This window comes from Haliotis rufescens, unplaced genomic scaffold (genome assembly GCF_023055435.1).
Source record: "Haliotis rufescens isolate VD_foot unplaced genomic scaffold, xgHalRufe1.0.p SCAF_54, whole genome shotgun sequence".
Taxonomy (NCBI): Eukaryota; Metazoa; Mollusca; class Gastropoda; order Lepetellida; family Haliotidae; genus Haliotis; species Haliotis rufescens.
In genome coordinates, this window is record NW_025964268.1 from 795969 (window position 1) to 815879 (window position 19911).

The 19911-nt window shown below is 39.0% G+C and overlaps 1 protein-coding gene across 1 annotated transcript; it reads right to left on the minus strand.

The window, feature by feature from the left end:
• Window positions 1-452: 452 nt before the first annotated feature.
• Window positions 453-16719, minus strand: LOC124138477 (zinc finger protein 595-like). Its single transcript, XM_046505128.2, has 3 exons — window positions 16630-16719; window positions 12114-13034; window positions 453-11333 (listed from the first exon to the last, which is right to left on the minus strand). Exons 2-3 carry the CDS (start codon window positions 13027-13029, stop codon window positions 10129-10131), a joined length of 2121 nt encoding a protein of 706 aa, XP_046361084.2. The 5' UTR covers window positions 13030-13034; window positions 16630-16719; the 3' UTR covers window positions 453-10128.
• Window positions 16720-19911: the final 3192 nt, after the last annotated feature.

Genomic DNA, 19911 nt, shown 5'->3' on the forward strand with positions numbered 1-19911 from the left:
TTTATTTTAATCTGTATACAATAATGATATAAATAATAATTATTAATTTACACACTAAAGCATGTTCAAGACACTACAGCAGTACCCCGCTCCATGGATCAGCTTTCAGTGGTGTTTTAGTTTTGTTGCTGGATATGAGCGTAATGTTGGACGGAGTGAGTTGGGTTAAACGCCGCTTTCAACAATATTCCAGTTACATCACAGCGTGACAGCTTGATGTCGGAGGAAAAGCCCGAAGTAACGCAGGTCGTATCTGTTTACCACTTTGGTAAAATCGATAAGCACGTATGGGGTTTTAACAAACCAAGGACATAATCAGAATATCTCCACTATGAGTGGGTCGTGGCACGAAGCTCTTTCCAGCGAAATCCAGCGCCTCGGGGCAGCGGCGAAATCATCAGTGTTGCCAAAATTAATGTAAGTTTTACACTGAAACACAACGTGACAGATTGCATTGTCATAACTGTTTTTATTATTTATAGAACAAATATTGTTAACAAGGGATAGGGATGTGATTAAAACACGAGAACAGTTATTATAAAAAAAGAAGAATACAAAAACATTTCAATCAACAATATGCCAGCATAGTTCAACTTCAATGTCTTCGGTAATTAAATACACGCTATTATGCAATGCTCCCGCTTAAGACACATCTCTTAACAGTTGGCGAACCAATTCTATAGGCAACATGCTAACACTTACGCAAGGAGCTTAAATCAGTGCCTTGCAGTCAAACGGAGGTTCACAGTAAAGAGGGATAGCAGATTATATAAAATATCGTTATTATGATACTCACACGAAAGTATTAGTTTCAGGTAACAATATTCGTAGATTTAATCATCACATGAAGACATAATATAACAAGAACAATAATCATTCGTAACCACTCGTGTCATTCAGGCACAAGCCGGAAGACGTCTTGAAGGTTACGGAAGAGGGCGAGTGGTGACGAATGGACCAGTTGAACTTCAAAACGAAGAGGAAGAAATGGATACTAACTCCAACTACTCACACGGGGATAGACATTTCATTTCCCACCAGTGGTGTATACACCATAGCTTGGTTTGGGGAGAAACCAAGGAGATCTTTACAGTTTTGGACAACGCAAACCATGGCATGGCAAGCCTACCAAAGCAGTTTCAACATATATCGCTCATATAACATCATACTACTACAATGTGTTAAGGACCACTCGAGTGATCCTTAACATGTTTTGAGTAGTATATATAGTCAGTAACCATAAAACAGGGCGTGGAATCACAGTAATCTAAAGTTCTGATTAGAATAATGAAATGGTAAGTCTTTTCACTATAAAACACCTATTTTAGCATATAAATACAAAGACATCCTTTATATCTCCAGGACTCGCATTTTGGTAAACCTACTCTGACACCTGGATCCATTCTCCTGGATCTGGTGATCTCAAATTACCCGCCCTAGATTTTCATTAACACTTAACCGACCAATCAAAAGTCGAGATAAGGGAAATGGAATAGGGACTTAACTGGACATGAGGACATCATTTCATTTAAAAAGATTTTGAGGGTCTTCTTTTGAACGGCAGTTTTTTTTTCAATGTTGAACTTCTTGCAAAACTTTAGCGTAATCAATGGGACTGGTCGCCATGTTGTTGATATCGCCAACCTAAAATTGAGGCTGGTGAGAAACTCTCAATCTGATTGGTCCGTAAGACTGAGTAGCTTAGCAAATCAAATTAGCTGACGAAAATCAAGGTAGGGTATTTTGAGATCGCGAGAACCCCGGGAATGGATCCAGGGGTAAGTGTAGATTTACCGAAATGCGCGTTCTGAAGTAGTCTGTCATAAAGATCCTGAATCAAATATACCCAACAGAGCCCATGGAAGGCTATAATAGTTGGCAGGTCTAGATAACTTCAGTACCAGCATCTGAAAATGAAGAGAGTCTCTGGGCTCCTTTTTATTATATTTCATAACCATAATTAACAACTGTTTTCATCTGTAAACTATGTTAATTTCAGAGACTAGATGTTAGTCTAACCATGGAGATATAGACGATGCTACAAAGAGTGCAATGCCAGTTCTCCAAACTTCACGCATAACTCCTCTATATCGTGTTTTATTTCAATGGGGAAAAGTCAATGCAATCAACCATGGCCTCAACATAAATTTGACTTTAAACATACACTTGACCTGCAATGGGTTTCTCGAAAACGACGAATTACGCGATATTTCTGTCATGTCCAAGAATCCATGACGTGAACACGTTTTAACGAATAAGAAATTCTTCCAATATTTTCTATAAATGAACGAATACAGTATATTCATAAATTAATATAAAAGAGAACTTGGAAGTGAAAAATAATATGTCGTTATTTCAATAAGAACTTCTTAATTATATGGTAGAATATACAATTCAAATCAAGAATAACCATAAGACATATCCCTCGATGCAACATTAAGTTAAGAGATGGGATTCTCAGAAACGTACCAGAAAAGACACATTAAGTCAAAGTTCCACTTGTTCTGTCGGGGAAAACATCATATTTGTCAAACTGCCCAATCAGCAAAAGCCACCATGTCCCCATCAGATGTTGCGATGTATGTTAGTTCTGCTTCACCTCGCCACCAGTTGAGGCTAATTTGTAGCTATGAACTTGTAAAAAAGAACCTGCTTCATCAGAATGTAATGTGTATGTAAAGTTTTGTGAAAAATATTAAATTGGATTTTGAACTATACAACAGCAACACATGAATACGGACGGACAGGCACACTGATAAAATTATATCCCAAGCATTATATGATGGGGGTGGGGGGTAAAAAGCTATTTCTTAAAATTACAAAGGGAGAGAACTCCCCAACTCTGATGAAAACTGGAGTAAACCTACTATGAATGAAATGCCCAAGGAAGCACTATAATTATTAAACTAACATAATCTGCGAAACATAAACGCAAGAAATGTTTCACAATATGAAAGACTGCTGTGGTGTGAATAAGCACATAAATCACGCATTCACTTACATTCATTGTCAATACCTCGAAGGTTTCTGACGCGTGTGTATTTTATTTCGGGCCGAATAGGACCGTGTGCAAATCACGGAAGTTAAATAAGCCTCACACCGTACACGAACTTGTGAGAACCCTACCATTACTTCTTATTGGAGCAATGCGTAGAGCAGATGGCCGCAAGACCGTTGCACAGATGTAACCCTACCTGAGCGCCCATTGGTCTGAACACTCGCTAGTTTCCCTCCCGCTAGAACCAGGCTGTCTTTTGATTCCATGGTTAAAAATAGCGACTGCACGGTAATATCTATTCATGAATGATGGGGAAAGTAGTGTATAATGACATTTACTAGCAATAAGTTTTGCTAAAAAATATCTCTTACATCTTGAACTTCAGACAATGGCAGAAACTAGTATCTCCCTCGTAGGTAATCTGACAAGGAGATGCACCACATAGAAAGCCACATAACGTGCAAGGACACATGGTATATCATGGTATATCATGGTATAGCAGCCCACTGAAGGTGGCCAATCACATAAATTATATTGAAACTCGAATCAACAAAAATGACAGCTGAATGTCTTACCACAGCCTAAATAAATCATTTAGTCTGTGGCCTTAAAATATCCAACCCTTACAATAACCTCAGTTTGTGCTTTGTACATATGATTCTATGTAGTTTTTGATCTTATGATCTGTGCATAAATATCTATAAATCAAGACAACAACAAAATATAAAATTGAGATTTCTAAAGATCACAGCCATAAATATCACTAGTGCTAAAGAATCACAGTGGGAAAGTGAGGGAGTAAAAGAAGAGACTCAGGGTTATGTAGCAACATACTTCACCAATATCAAGATGAGGCACCCAGAATGGGCTTCACACATTGTACAATAGACAGAAATAGATCCAAGGCTTCAGCATGCCTTTACCACAAGGCTATCAATATTAAGGACAACTTTGTCCAAATATCTTAAAATAAGAAATAACTTGTAACTAATTAGCCGTTATGAATAACTGTTTCACTTCGAGTGATGTTTCACTTTTGAAGTCCCAACATCCTTAATTCTCCAGGGTATAATAGCTCCATTCACTCCACAAAAGTTTGGTTGTGAATGAGTCCGGGGTATTTATAACAATTGAGATAACATATCCTGTATATTTGAGGATGGATATCCAAATGTTAAGTACTTTTCACTTGATTAAACCTTTTAAAGTTACACAGAGGCGGTCCTATTGATGTGGCTATGGTAGTGGATGGGTCCAGTGTATTTATCACAGGATGGAAATATTACACCCTGGATTATCGAGGATGGAACTACATCTGCTGGGAACATCTACATGTAGACAGAAGACACTGCACTGTACTCACAATTAATTAAACATGAAATGTGTATATCAGACATTTTGACAAGGAACAGGAATGTCGGGACAAACACTGTTTCAAGTTTGACATCTTTCTATTAGACAGTTTACAAATAATTCATTCAACAGACACACAATTGGAAGCACATACTAAGCAATATTTGTTTGTTGATTAATGACACTCAGCATTATTCCTACTGATAAATAGGAAGCATGAAACTAGTAATATCCAGACCAGACATACCAGTGAATACTTTTGTGGGCAACATCTGTGATTTGGGCTTTGCAACAAAAATGTACTTTGACTGAAACCTTGTGTCATCGTTCCCCATTATAAAACATTTTCTACCCCGACCATATAGATCGTTGCTCATAATATCAATCACAGGTTTGTCTGGTCCATATTCGAAAACTTACAGGCTGCTGTCACAAAGTTGGAATAGTGCTGAGTGAGATATTAAACATCAAACAAACTAGTAGTTTTATGAAAGGATATCGATATCATAACATTTCTAAAAAAAACAATATAACCTCTTGCAAATTTTGTCCTAGAAAATCAACAAGATTAATAAAACAAAGAAACCAAAATTGTATAGTTATAACAGTATTATGAATTTCCCTGTGTGGGTAGCGACTATTTTGGTTATTTTACACTTATGTTGTTTGTCCAAGGACTGTGAACACCATTCTGTCAATCTTTGATAACACATGACAAGTTCTAGTTGCAATGATGACAATGGGTCAGACTCAGGAGCAGTAAAGATAATGACGAAAGTCTTTAGCACTCCATGCAACAATGAAGAGGTGAAATGACTGCTGTGTCCTTGTGTGGACTTTGTGCTAACTCTTTTGGCAACATCCATTTTACCTTCACTTCTCAATATTGATCCATGGCAAGGGTGGTTAATCCCCTGGATGTTCCTCCTAATATACACATGACATCTAACTACATCTGGAGGTGTTTGACTCACTGGCATCTATTTGCAAAATCTTAATACAACAAACATTTGGGACCAAAACAGAGTACAAGATCGTCACGCATCGTGTGCAGAAAGACATTTTCATGCGTTCCCTCACAGATTTGTCAGATGTTCAAACTGTGTGATGTACCTGGAGAAGAAATGCCTAAGTTCTTAATGTTTAGTGTTGATAATGCTAACTTATATAACTTACCTATATTTCAGAAACAGTAAGGAAATTCTCATTCACTTTTTTGGGTGGTTTACATTTGGATTTTATGAGAGGTTTTTACTGACAAGCTGTATGTTCCAAGCCAATTTATTATCAAACTCTTGTATATACTACTACATAAGGTACATAAGACAGCAATGTTTTGACAATGTTGACAATTTTGCACTCAGTAATTCACTCATTAATGTAAGCACTGATGAAGTAGTCCTCATATTGATCAAACATAAGCTGAGTTTTGTTGCCAACAGATAATAATTCAAGGATATATTTTAATTCAGGGGCAGTAAAGTCAGAATTATTTCAGGAAGTTAAGTGAGGTAGGACTGAATAAACAGACTACTAAAGAGAGATGTACATGAACTGAATAATTCCCCATTTTGGCAGCTTTTCACCCAAAACAGTCATCTCCCTGAGGCAAGGGCTGAAATTTATATTTTGGCTGGACTAACGAGTCTATGCATAGACAAATCAAAATCTCGTATTTAACATCCGGTTTGTAAACTGCCGTGTAGATTTCGGTTGATTGCAGGATTTGAAAAGCATGTGTACCCTCAACTTAGAATCAACAGATATTTTCCAAATCTTTTCAGGTTTTTGATTAAGGTAGTCACGTGTTTTGATGCACTTTGTGAAGTAAGACATGTTTTATCACAATATAGATCAAATCGTCTTGACTGGGTGCTGCCATTCTGTTTTAAGTAAATGCAAATAATATGAGAGGTGGAATCTGATTGGTCAATAGGAGGGACATGCAAGGGAAATAACTTATAACAGCCACTGGTGGCGCTATGATCGAGCTCAGAAATTCCAGCCTAGTTCGGCAAGGGTGGTAACTGGACTATTTTGACAGTCGGTTAATTCCCTTGCCTCGGGATGATGCAAATCTGTATTTACTGTTACACCCTAAAGTGACTTTTACTGTTAATCCTCCATATCGATAGTTACAACTACTAAGCACAGGTTTTTATAGTTGCACACTTTGACAAGCACTTCTCTGAAAGTTAACTCTAGTTTAATCAGGAGCAGAACAGGGTATAGAGTTTCCGATATTCTAAACGAAAGAATCACAAACAGCAATGATCCCTACTGCCGAAAGTTAAATGTTACAAGGCATCATGGAGCTAAAGATAGGATTTTAATGACACTGATTAATTTCAAACTCATCATGTGTAACTTTCAGTCTGACCTTGTTTGGTGAATACAGTCATTACCGAACACAGTTGATATGAACAGGGATATTGCAAAAAGCTACTTTCCTTCCTTACATGAAACTTAAAATACATACATGCAATATCCTTGAGTACTGTAACATAACTTAGGTCTATTGTTCCAGTATTGGTATATATTAAGTGTTGGTAAAGCTATGTTTTGCAACATGTACTAATAAATCTATTATTAACCAATAACCATGTTGGGAATGTCCTTTCCTTATGGTCCAATACCTTCACAGGACAGTGTGATTATGTCAAATATTAGCTTTCTTATCCAGTATCAACCATAAAGATACAATGTAACAAAGATTGCATATCTTATGCACTTTAAACAATCCCTGATATTAATTGATCTAATTAATTGACTCACTAATTAACAACCCATGGCACAGGAAATGCTTCCATCTACTGGTACCAATTCGCTTCATTGTTTATGTTAACAGTTACAAAACAACAAAACTACACTGCATGGGAAACACAACCAGTTGTCTTCATGTACTCTTGAAATTTTGTTTCTACAAGATGGGGATTTTCCTTCATAGCAGGGCTGGGACGGTCAACTCAGGTACTTGGGTCAGGTGGATCATGAGTGGGACCCGGGTACCCACATGACACCTGCACCATGGTTAGTCATTGTGATATATTTGTGTAATGACAATTAACAATAAAACTCCATGGTGACACTAATGTTCCTATTACTTTCTGAATATACACGCATTCCTTGTATAAGTTTGAGTGAGTGAGTACGGTTTTTACACCGCTTTTAGCAATATTCCAGCAATATCATGGCGGGGGACACCAGAAATGGGCTTCACACATTGTACCCATGCCGGGAATTGAACCCGGGTCTTCGGCATGACAAGTGAACGCTTTAACCACTAGGCTACCCAACTGCACCATATAAGTTTGAACAAAGATAAAACTTAGTCAACTTCAGTGTCTGCACAATCAGTTCATTTTATACTTTTATCTAAATAGTTTTTGCCAGGGGTCAAGTACAACAATTACCAAACTGGACATTTTGTGCCCTACACTTGAAACCTACAGCAGGTTCCCGGGTAGGGTCGGGTAATAGGGGGTCAGGTGCCCAGTAGGGCTGGGACGATACACCAACCGTGTGATCTGGGTAGGGTCGGGTAATAGGGGGTCAGGTACCCAGTAGAGCTGGGACGATACACCAACCGTGTGATCTGGGTAGGGTCGGGTAATAGGGGGTCAGGTACCCAGTAGGGCTGGGACGATACACCAACTGTGTGATCTGATACGTATCACGATACCTTACATATGATGATACATGCATGGGGTCTTATCTGTGGTCTGTAAGCCATCTTTTTCATAGACAGGATGGCCAAATACCTGATTTACAGTTGGCAGTGTATGGCAAAATGGATGAAAATATTTACGTTTTTACTATAAACTTACATTACTATTAATTAGTAATAAGTGTTTAGTGTAACAGTTATAAAGCAAACATTTAAGGTAAGAATCGATACTTTTTACTTAGTGAGTGACTGTGATCGATACTTGTATCAAGAAGTAAAAAATCACGATCCCCCGATGCATCTGTGTAACGTCCCAACACTAGTACCCGGGTAGTTAATGTGGACTCGTCCCAGCCCTGCTTCATAGCAGGTTGTTTCCTGTTAGAACAAGGTCATCTGTGTCTAGTATTTCAGTCTTGCTACATATCAAGCATATGCATGAGTGTCAGTATTGCAACTTTCAACAAGTGATAAAACTATAAACATACAACTATCCATAACATTTATATCTTATTCTGACTAGAAAACACACCACATGCAGTAACATTATTCAATCCAAATAAATACAAAACTCTGTATAAACAATATAAATGCAAACAACAGGTAAAAAGATAAACTTTTATGGATACAAATTATGGCAGCTCAATTCAACAAAGAAAGTACTTTGATAATCACCCTTTTGTGGTTACCATGGTAACCACTGTAACTGTAAATTGTAAAATCAACTTCCCATTTTGATAACTGGAACATATATACTATACATGGAACAATAATTATAAAGAATTTGTCTCAAAAGAACTTCGTCTAGAAACAGCTTGTTCAAATCAAAACAATTTGATGTATACTTAGGACTCTGGTCTATCTGGTTTTGCATATATAAGCTGATCGTGCATACTCACAGTAACCATAGCAACTGTATCCATGGCAACTGTCTCAGAAACACATCAGTTTGTTGAAAATAACAGTATTGTTATTAAACTTGCAATTTCAAATAAAAGTACTTATTCATGCAAGACATCATCAAAAGACCAAAAATAATGTCCAATATATAATGTTCATTGAAGTTGAATACATTAACAAGGAGTGAGTAAACTTATGAAATAGTCTTAAGTGACATGTCTGCACAGTATACCTAGAGTTACTAACCACTTGGGCAGTAGCCATGGTTATGATACATATCATTTGAATATGATACATATCTTGACAGTAAGGTAGCGACATGATACACGATGCTCGAAACTTGACATGCTAGAAAAGCATTCCCATCGAAGGAAATGGATATTAACCCAACTTAATACTATTTAGTAGAGTTTAGACATTTGATAAACAGTGGTAATAGATATCTTTTGCATACAAGTATGAAATCGTTGTTTAAATTTAACCTTCTACCATTTTACATGTCACCTTAAACATCCTTTTATCGTTTTGTATCGATGCTTGAGCAACCGATAGAGTAATCATATTGTGAGACACAGTATCACGATGCACCAATTGCTCAGTGATTTGTTACTGCCCTTCCTATACATTGGTATAGTGAAACATGGCAACTGTATCTCCTAATTGCATAACAACAAACTGAAACTGACATAGTTGACGAGTCTTGCACTAAAAGAACATAAACTCTTAATCTGACCAGTTGCGTCCCTTGGGCACGCCAGAAACCTATGATTGTGGATTCGAATCCCGGTTCGCCCTGATTATGTTTCTAGGTTTGTCAGCACCATACCCGTGCTCGTGGGTTTCACCGAAGTGGTAAACGTCTGAGACCTGCATCACTTCGGGCTTTCCTCCCACATTAAGCTGACACACCGTGATATGACTGGAATACTGTTAAAAACAGCGTTAAACCCAACTCATTCACTCACTTCATCTGACCAGAACATTAATATTTTCCATTACCAAAAACTACGTTCTTCTGAGATGCAAAATATATAAACCATTCCGAAAAATTTGAAAGACAAAATATATCGGGAAAAATCAACAACTTCAATGTTGTTTGGCATAAAGTAAACCCAAATTATAGCAATGCACATTATAACAAAGTCTCACAGCTGTAGCAATCTTAGGAAACAATCTGTCGGCTTTCCTCACCAACTAATGTTCATGGCAGTTAAGTTTTATACACCTCATCAATGAGGAGGTCAATCTGATCACGGGTCATGAACTTCTGATGTATCTTGACGTGCACTCGCATGTTGTCCGCCCTTGTGCCAGTACGACCACAGACCTTACACACAAAATGCTTGTTGGGGCAATGCACTGTACGAACATGCTTGGTGAGGTCGCCTCGCTTGAAGAACGAGCTGCCGCAGGTATCACAGACGTGGGGCTTCGATGTCGTGTGGACTCGCTTGTGCGATGTGCAGTGTGTGAGTGAGCCGAACATCTTGTTGCAGATGGTGCATCTGTAAACTGGCTTGGCTGCCTTGTCACTGTGACTCAGTTCATGCTGCTGAAGAGAGAGCAAGGTCGGGAAGGCATCCATGCAGACATCACACGAATGTTGAAGTCCATGACAGGTGAGAAGGTGGTACTTCAGACTCCTCCACGACCGGAATGACCGGACACAGTGCTGGCACAGGAAAGGGAGCGGTTTGTTTGGAGAACCCGACGTTGATCCACCTTCGTCCGGCTCTGCTCCACATTCGGACATACCTTGAGAATCCTCGTCCGTGATGACTACGGATGTTGACTGACCCATATGCTGCCTCCTGTGATGATTTGCTAAGAGACCGGGATCGGGGAAAACCTCCCCACAAAGTTCACAGCTGTAGTTGTTCATCCCTGTACTATGGTCAGACATCTGGGGACTAGACTGAGAGACTGGACTAGCATGGGACTCTAAATGTTGCTCCAGCAGTGCCATGGTGGAGAAGCTGCGATCACACTGGTAGCACTTGATCTCCCCAGTGGACTCGGCAGTGGCCACCAGCTGACTCTGCTGCAGGAGAGCTGTGGGACTTCGCGGACCGTGATCCGAAACAAGGTGGAAGAGAAGGCTCTCAAGAGGAAGCGTTCCTTGGGAGCAGACGAGACAAACACGTTCGTAGCTCTGGCGATGAGCATCGACGTGCATCAAGAACACTTCCCGACCTTGACAGAACACCTGACACAGAGGGCAGGCTGTGACAAACATCTCTGGCAGAGTATGTTGGTCGTCTAGCGGGGACATGAGGGATGGTTTAGCTCCACTCCATACCTCCCCTGGTTCGATGGCAGTGAGGTCCTTACTGCTGGCACATGATTTGGAGGAGTCCGAGGTCTCCTTCTTCACTGTAACTTCCTCGTCATCTTCTATCACAATCAGATCAGGTTCTGCAAGTAGTTAGATAGGACATGACTGGGGGATGCATATGAGGTGAGGTGAAATGGGATTTAACATCCTGTTCATGATTGTTGCACATATATAGCAATGTTCATGCACATGTGTGTGGCTGCTTGCCCTAGTCAGGACTAATGCTGGTTTCATAGTGGTTGCCCACTGAGATACCACGCCACAGTTTAACTGGGATACCCCACTCAGGAACATCATACCGACTCTGAAATGACCAGTCCTAGTTTTATCCCCTTAATTACAAACTCCAAGCAAGGTAACAACATGTACCTCATTTTAACAACTTTTGTTATGATGTGGCCAGGGTATCAAATTTTTGACCTTCCACTCTCTGGGTAGATGCTCCTCCACTAGACCATGGAGGTGGTTAAAAGCAATGTTATTATACAATGATAAAATTTTGCTGAAATTAAGAATAGAAGAACTTAAATAAATCCCAATTTTGAACAAAATAAAACATTTTTTACCCAAATTGACTGTCAACAGGTGGTCAAGCTTATTTAGTAGGGAATCCTAGATAAATCTCTGCTGTGGGAGAAATACAAGTATTCATCTGACAGTGTGGCCACGCACTAAGACTGACACAACTCCCAGTACACTGGACCACACCAGTGTTATGTCTAGTTGCCAAAGCAGCCACAATATTATATTCATGATACACACTGAATATTTATTATTATCTCACATGCACCATCCAATTTTTTCAGCCTTAGAACATCTGAGTTACAATCTACACTCGACATACATAAAAAATATCCAACCTTCATCACTGTCTTCAGCTTCTCCGTCGTGCCTATGTTTGTCTGTGCTTCTCTCTTGCTCCGCATCTTCACTACAACATTCAGACATCTCCGACTTATTACCAAACACTTGAAGTCCATCTCCAGCACCAGACTTTCTGTCCCCCTTCAACTGAGAATCTGACGACTCAATCTGCTTCCCTTTGTCTGGCAATGACTCTTGCATGGCATATCGATCTTTTACCTCTTGAGTTCGAGAAAGGGATGGGGAATATCTTTCTTTGGGCTCATTTGAAGCTGATCTTACAATATTTCTTAAAACATCGGAACAAGATGTAGACTGTTTTTCAACTTTGTCCAATACAGACAGCCATGATGGTGTGGTTGGTTTTCCTAAACTAAACGCCGGTGATAAAGGTGACTGTTCTCTAGATCTGGATTCTTTTTCCACACTGGCTGAATTCTTGCTTCTACTTAAATCATGAGCAATTTCAGAAATGTTTCTCCTATTCAAAATTTCTTTCAAGGTCCTATGAGAATCACAAGGATGAGTATCACAGTCATGCTCTGAAATGTCCTTTTCTGTACAAGAGTATTTTATTTCCTGTTTCTCGTCAGGTTCAATTTTCACTTTGGCTTCTGTGACTTCGCTATTGGCCACAGAAACAGGTGATGAGGATGGAGAGTGACTGCCGACTACAGCCAGATGATGGGGGTCCTTCCTGTCACAGTCAATCTCCTGTGCTCGTTGGGCTATTTCGTACAGTTTGATGTTAAATGAATCTGTTTTGTTGATGGTTAATGACAGTGTCCCTTCCAGGGCAACAGAATGGATTCGCCCGTCTGGTGAGTTTTCGTATAACTCAATGACTCCGTCGAGGAAGGCTCGCCTCAGAATCTTCTCCATCACACTGCGGCTGAAATCAAACCTAGCCATGATGCCTGCAATACACAAAGAAAAATATTCATCAATAACAGTACAATATGTTTACACACATAATTAATGACAAATATTTATTGATTATAGTGTCTTTAATTTAAGATAATTTTTGCACAAAATTAATAGAAACATGAATGATACCATGGTGCCGGACAATGATTACCGTATTCGACGTAATAAGCGCCCCGCTCTAATAAGCGCCTATGGCGATATTTGCTAATATCATGCATGGCTAGTGAACAATCCCAATTAGCACCCCATCCGATTGATTAATGTACACAAGACTTATTTATTTGTGTATAATATGCACTCGTGTGTTATATGCATCCTTAATTATGGGCTATTAAATTCTGGAAAAATATATAATACGCACAGACTTTTCTCTTGTATCATTCAGGCTGTCAGCATATATCACAGAATTTACAATCTTTCAACTCTGTTTTTTCTCTCACCAAAACTTTATTCTAATAAGAGCCCCCTATTTCTAATTTTGAGAGCGCCCTGGGCGCTTATTAGGTCGAATACGGTACATGTAATTAACTCTGCTGCTGGCGTCATGAGAGTATATTACAAGGACACATTAATCTATATATTTCACATCTGTATTATGACACTTACAAGCACCTCATGACTTCTTTTCATGCTTAAACATCAATAATATAACAGCTTCTCCTCATTCTGCAACTGTTACTCAATACTGGTTGGGAGTCAGATAGGCATAGGTACAAAATGAGTATTTTCTAAAAAGTGAGTTATTTCAATACATGTCTGCTTATGGGAACAAAGCTTAAAGGGGCACTGATCTAACGCAATTCCCCGGACTGGTTGTTGCCTTTGTTATTGTTTTTCCCCCGTGAGTACCCGGATGATACGCAACGCAACTGAGCGTGACCAGAGACTGGGCTACCGTCTGCAAGGACAGCTAAATAAACTTGGAGGCTGGAGGCAATATTTGTTTTACGCATCTTTGAACACTGGTTAGTTTAACCGTGATCTATAAAGATTTCGACAAATTGCGCATGTTAATTAATTTCTTCAGCCTAAACAGACAAAAAGAACGGCGGAGCTCATCGTATGTCGTCATTTGGAAATATCCCAGATGGTTATAGTTTAATAATAAAAAAAAGTATCCATGCAGTGAAAGCATTTTCGGATTTCGGATTGTGTCGATAATACGATTACTACTCACTTGTTGTCATCCACGTTTTCTGGTATAACCCTACACTTGTGTATTTGTCGTCATTCAATTGATGCTCAGTTAATGAATTTATTACAGGTACAATTAGTGGTAGCACCACTTAGATTACCTGACAAAGGTTCCCATTTGGCATTTATTGTGTCTGGGGTAATTATTCAATCTAAATCCAGGTTTGAAGTGAGGTGAAATGTGTGTTATGTAATATGCACGTGGCAGCCCAGCAAGAGGTGAATGATCAGTTCATTTATTTTTTTGTAAATCAACGGATCGTTCCTAGTCATCAAAGGATTAACAGAAAATACGTTGATTGATTAATCACTGTTATCTTGCACAGTGGATATGTCAAAAGGGAGTGTTTACATGTCTAGGTTTACTAAAACAAAGGGAATACACTCATATCATGGCGTTAAGTGTCGATGTAAAAACAACATACTTTGTTCAAAGGGTTAACTAATAATACGTTGATTGATTGCTCATTGTAATATATCACTCAATGGATTTTTCAGGAACCGTGGATGTTATGAAAATAGTTGTCACGTGGGCTTTCTCAGCTGACCCTTGAGACTTGACACCTATGTGAAACACCTGAAACAATCTAAGTGATCAGTCTAGAAAGGAACACGGGTTATAATATCCCGAAACGATATATATCTTTAAAAATATTTGATTGTTACAGAGACATGTGACATCGAATAAGTTTCTTTGTACAGCTGCAGACGAGTGGGATATTGTTCCTTTGTGTGGATATTCACGGATACATTTCTCGAACAAGGAAGCTGCCCAAAATTTATACACATAAATTTGGTAGGTTGTAATTATGGTATTTGCATTTTGTTTTCCTTCATTCGCTGTAGCATTGAACCGATTCGTTCTTGTTCCTCTACGTCTTCGTTGGGAAATTCTTCAGATTGACTAAAATTGATTAAGACGATCAAAAGGGCCTAACAACATCACAACAGATTATTATGTTGGATTAGAAGCCAAACAACATAGAAATGTACTTTCAACGTAACATTTTCAGTCTCTTGGTGATGACATTAAACATCAAAATGTTTGGAATTCGTTATCATAATAATACAGATGGAAATGTTTTTCAGTCACTTTGTAAAATAACTGAATATTTAGGCGTTTAATAAATTTGAAAATGTTACACATTTTGACAGTAAAAAAATATACACACTATAAAAAAAATCAATGCTCAGGTGAAATATTTACTTTGTGTTGCAAGTCAAAATAGTGTAAACGAAAATCGCAAAATTACCAAGCAAGTGATTTATCAAAATTTCGTCACCATTACTGATGCTACCCGCAAAAAAGATACCTACATTTCCTTATTATCTCGAAAACTGTATTTCATTTTGTTGATCAATGTGACCATACGCCCTTATTACTACCCATAAAAGTGACTAATGCGCTTACGAATGGCGCAGCAGAGGTCGTGAACTAGTCTAGATTTCTGCTATACATCCGGGTACTCACTGGGAAAAAACAATAACAAAGGCAACAACCAGTTCCGGGAAATTGCGTTAGATCAGTGCCCCTTTAAGGTGATGCAGGTTATAGAAATTTGGGGGTATGCATGATGCTGCCAGGCCAACATGCAAAAGGATCTGAAAAAGGATAAATACTGGATTTGAACCAATGATCAACATATCCCTGTGTGGCTACAGGATGCATCAGGGTGCAACCAGAGCATATACTGATATGGTCTCTGACTCTGTGCAACAGAATGTGTTTTTCAAGTGTGTACATTTTGAAAATTATGACTGAATGAATGTGGTACACATGCATTTCACCTAACACCTATCCACCATGTTTGTTTGATGCTACTAATATAGTCGTATGCGACATCATCACCATTTGAAAAATGGGCGATATATCTCAAAATATACATAAACTGTTCTTCAAGTTTTACTTGTTCATCGATAATTATTTCCACATCAACTGTCTGAAAATGATATGTTGTAATAACTTGCTGTTATCTATTTGATCACTGAATAAAAAAATATTCAAATCAAACTTTAGTTACCGTTAAAAAAACCGATGCTACAGTTGTTGGATGGATATGCCAGTTCGTCTGCTAAACTGTAACTGCTAGAATCATATAAGGAAACCATAGTGCTGCCGGGTGTTGTTGGTGCGTTGACATATTGGATCAGATACACTATTTATAAAGTATATATGCGTTCTAAAACATGATCAAACGAGATTGCTGACATTAAAAAATATAAGAAACGATCAACTCTACTGCATTCAGAGACATTCACCAATCGGCAGGTTGTCACATTTTTTGCAATTTTTGCTGAAAAAGATTCTGTTACTTGTGAAAAAGACGTGCATAAGGAACCTCAAAGACTAAAATCTACTTCACAATTACAAATTAGCGTTATTCTACCTACCTGTGATGAACACAGTCACAGAAAACCGCCTAATTCTAAGTAATTTGTAACCAGAAACACCAAAATATTTTGATGGAGGCCATCTTGGGATTTATTTTAATCATTTCCCGGAATTATCTCCCCTGGTATGAGAAGGACTGCCGCTAAAAAAAATATTTATATGCGACATTAACATAATTGTTTTTGACTTTAGCGAAATGGTCGAATTCGAGAATTAATTCAAGTTAATAAATGGTAGATACATATAACATGCCGTAGTTACAAGACATTTGTAGACAATTGCTACAACGAGATATGAAATATTAGTAAAAGGCATGAAGATGATGAAGCGGACCTATAATATTACGTTTGCACACGCTCACGACAAGGGGTAGACCGACACATGTGTTACAACTGCTTGCCAGAAGGGCCCACGGCAATATTACGTGTGAAAATATGGACAGAGTAAGGATGCAGCTGTTCCTTAATTGTAATAAAACCTTATGAGTCTGTTGAAATTAAAATTGGCTTTTCAGATTTATTTGTATTTGAAAATAACACACAACCGTCCTTAGACCCACCAGTCTCACCCCCCCCCCCCCCCCCCCTCCCCCCAACACACACACACACACACGCAACCAACAACACCCAAACAGTCCTTTTCAAACATACGAGCAGTGTAAAGTGTGTGTGTGCGCGCGTGTGTGTGTTTTGAATCCCCCGTGCATCATCCAATGTTAGGTTCTGTAAATAAATCTTTTTGTATTATTATATATTATATGCACGAGACGATAAATTAAGGTTGGTGGTTTTTCAACATGTTCTCAATAAAGATATTTACTTTGTTTTTACGCTCGGGAATCACGATTCCGTGATAATAATGACACGAGATAGCTTTCTCCCACACCAAACTATCATGACAAAGCTGCTTTTTCATTTTACCTCTGCTGACACGATTAATATACGAGGTCACTTCAACAAGGTCTTATTGACTCTCTGACGGAACAAATTAAAAAATCAATTCTCCCGATGGAATAAATGCGCTCGTTAGATTCATAGAAGATGCAAGCTGTTAAACGTATCACCAACTCTCTCATATCCCATCAAATATTCGTTCCAGTTGAATTACCTCTTTTCACGTAACTATATACCCAGCATGCACTTTAGACATTGCTGGATGTCTGAAAGGATGCCATTCCCTTCATCATTGCCATGTTGGATAAGACATATAAATAGCATGTTAAAAAAACATCGAACATCCATATTCAGGGACATGTGTTTTTATTCGGCAGCCCTTCCCCGGGATAATACATTTTCCCCGGCTGAGCTTCAGTCATGCGTAATGTCTGTGTACACTCAGCTACAGTAATTAACAAAGGCTGTCTGTCCGCCCGCTGTGATCGTGTAGTATTTTTGGTCATGGGCGTCGGTGGGTTCTCCGGCCAGTTCCGTCAGGCTGCAGTGGTAACCAATATAAATATCGACCACTGACTTGATTATCTAAGAGTTGAATTTACGCACGAAAAGATAGTATGTGGAAAAACGACAAAGTCTTGAGTAGAGCACAGGCCCTTAAAAATGTACCCCTTGGATGGTTAGAGTGAGTGAGTGAGTTGGGTTTAACGCCGCTTTTATCAGTATTCCAGTTATATCACGGCGTGTCAGCTTAATGTGGGAGGAAAGCCCGAAGTGATGCAGGTCTCAGACGTTTACCACTTCGGTGAAACCCACGAGCACGGGTATGGTGCTGACAAACCTAGAAACATAATCAGGGCGAACCGTGATTCGAACCCACAATCATAGGTTTCTGGCGTGCCCAAGGGATGAAAATCTGCACAGCGAATCGCAGCGCCTTAGACGACTGGGTCACCCGTTCCCCCTTGGATGATAAGAGCAGATAATGTAACAGGTAATCTGCACACAGGGGTGCTGTGGAGCAAATACGTAATATAATACGTAGTACAATAATGATCCATTAATAGAACACTGGTGTTTTCCAACATTCGAAGCTGCCAATGCCCCGTGAACCACATCCAATCTTTGAGAAAACTGGCGTGACGTTGCATTCATTTGCCGCTACAATTAATATTATCTGAGGGCATGTGATGTTATAAGAATCCATCTATAGGGATACCCTTTTTACATGTTTAATCCTACCCTTACATTCAGTAATACTTCGGCGATAAAACCACATGACCCCTGGACCCCCACCCCCAACGCCCCACCCCTCTGGGTCAGATGTCAGATGTGCCAGAAATCTAAGATGGTTTGTTGGAACCCCAGATGGTTTTTTTTTTATACACGTTAGTAGTTATAACACTGACTTCGTGTGCAAAGAGGTACTTGTATTCTACTGTGTGAGTATGGGTTAACGTCGTTTTTAGCAATCTTCCAGCAATTTCACGACAGGGGACTCAAAAATGAGCTTCACACATTGTACTTATGTAGAGGATTCGAACCCGGGCCTTCGGCGTGACGAGCGAACGCATTAACCCCTATGCAACCCCATCGTGAAGCATTCTACTGAGACGTATAATGTATTTACATCACGTGTTCCGTTAGGTGTTCCAGTCTTTAGATATCGCTCCATGGCATCCTCTAACACAAACATTGAATACTTGTCATCATGCCCGATGGCGTGGAAATGTTCATGTTATCAACCCTCGGTTTACATGCGAATATTCATAGCTGGTCTGCATATCGCTGATAATGTGTAAACTAGCATTAACTCACTTCAAATACTGTACAGGACAATATACAGCTTATACACCTGAAAAAAAATCACTTGTGTGTATTATGCATTAAATATACAAAAAGACACAATCAAGCGTACCAGTCACCGAGAGCAGATATAATGCTCAGTAGTTTACTATTACCCCTTCCACACGAAATCAGTGTTATAACTACTATATTTATGGTAGTTATAAAACGCATATATAGTAATTATAACACGTATATATAGTAGTAATAACACGTATATATAGTAGTAACAACACGTATATATAGTAGTTATAGCACTGATTTCGTGTAGAAAGAGATACTAGTATTCCATGGAGCATTATATCTGCTCTCGGTAACTTGTACATTTGTCGACTAGTCTTGGATGCAGTAGTTAAGTCCCTACGGTACTGTTTTCCTTTACGGAACACGTCGAACATAATTTGCTCTTTAAACCGTCATGTAACTTCTGGCCAGTGAGTATAGATTGAAGAAACCTGACGCTGTTTGACGTCACGTGTGAAGGCCATGCATCTGCGGCAAGGAAGGGAGACGGACGCAGAGGGACTGTAGCTCACCCTGTGT

Excerpts from the sequence above, each read along its gene's own strand:
- LOC124138477 (XM_046505128.2), bottom strand. The coding sequence starts at position 13,029 with ATGGCTAGGTTTGATTTCAGCCGCAGTGTGATGGAGAAGATTCTGAGG. Across the intron at positions 11,334-12,113 it reads AGCTGAAGACAGTGATGAAG|AACCTGATCTGATTGTGATA; the intron begins GTTGGATATTTT and ends AACTACTTGCAG.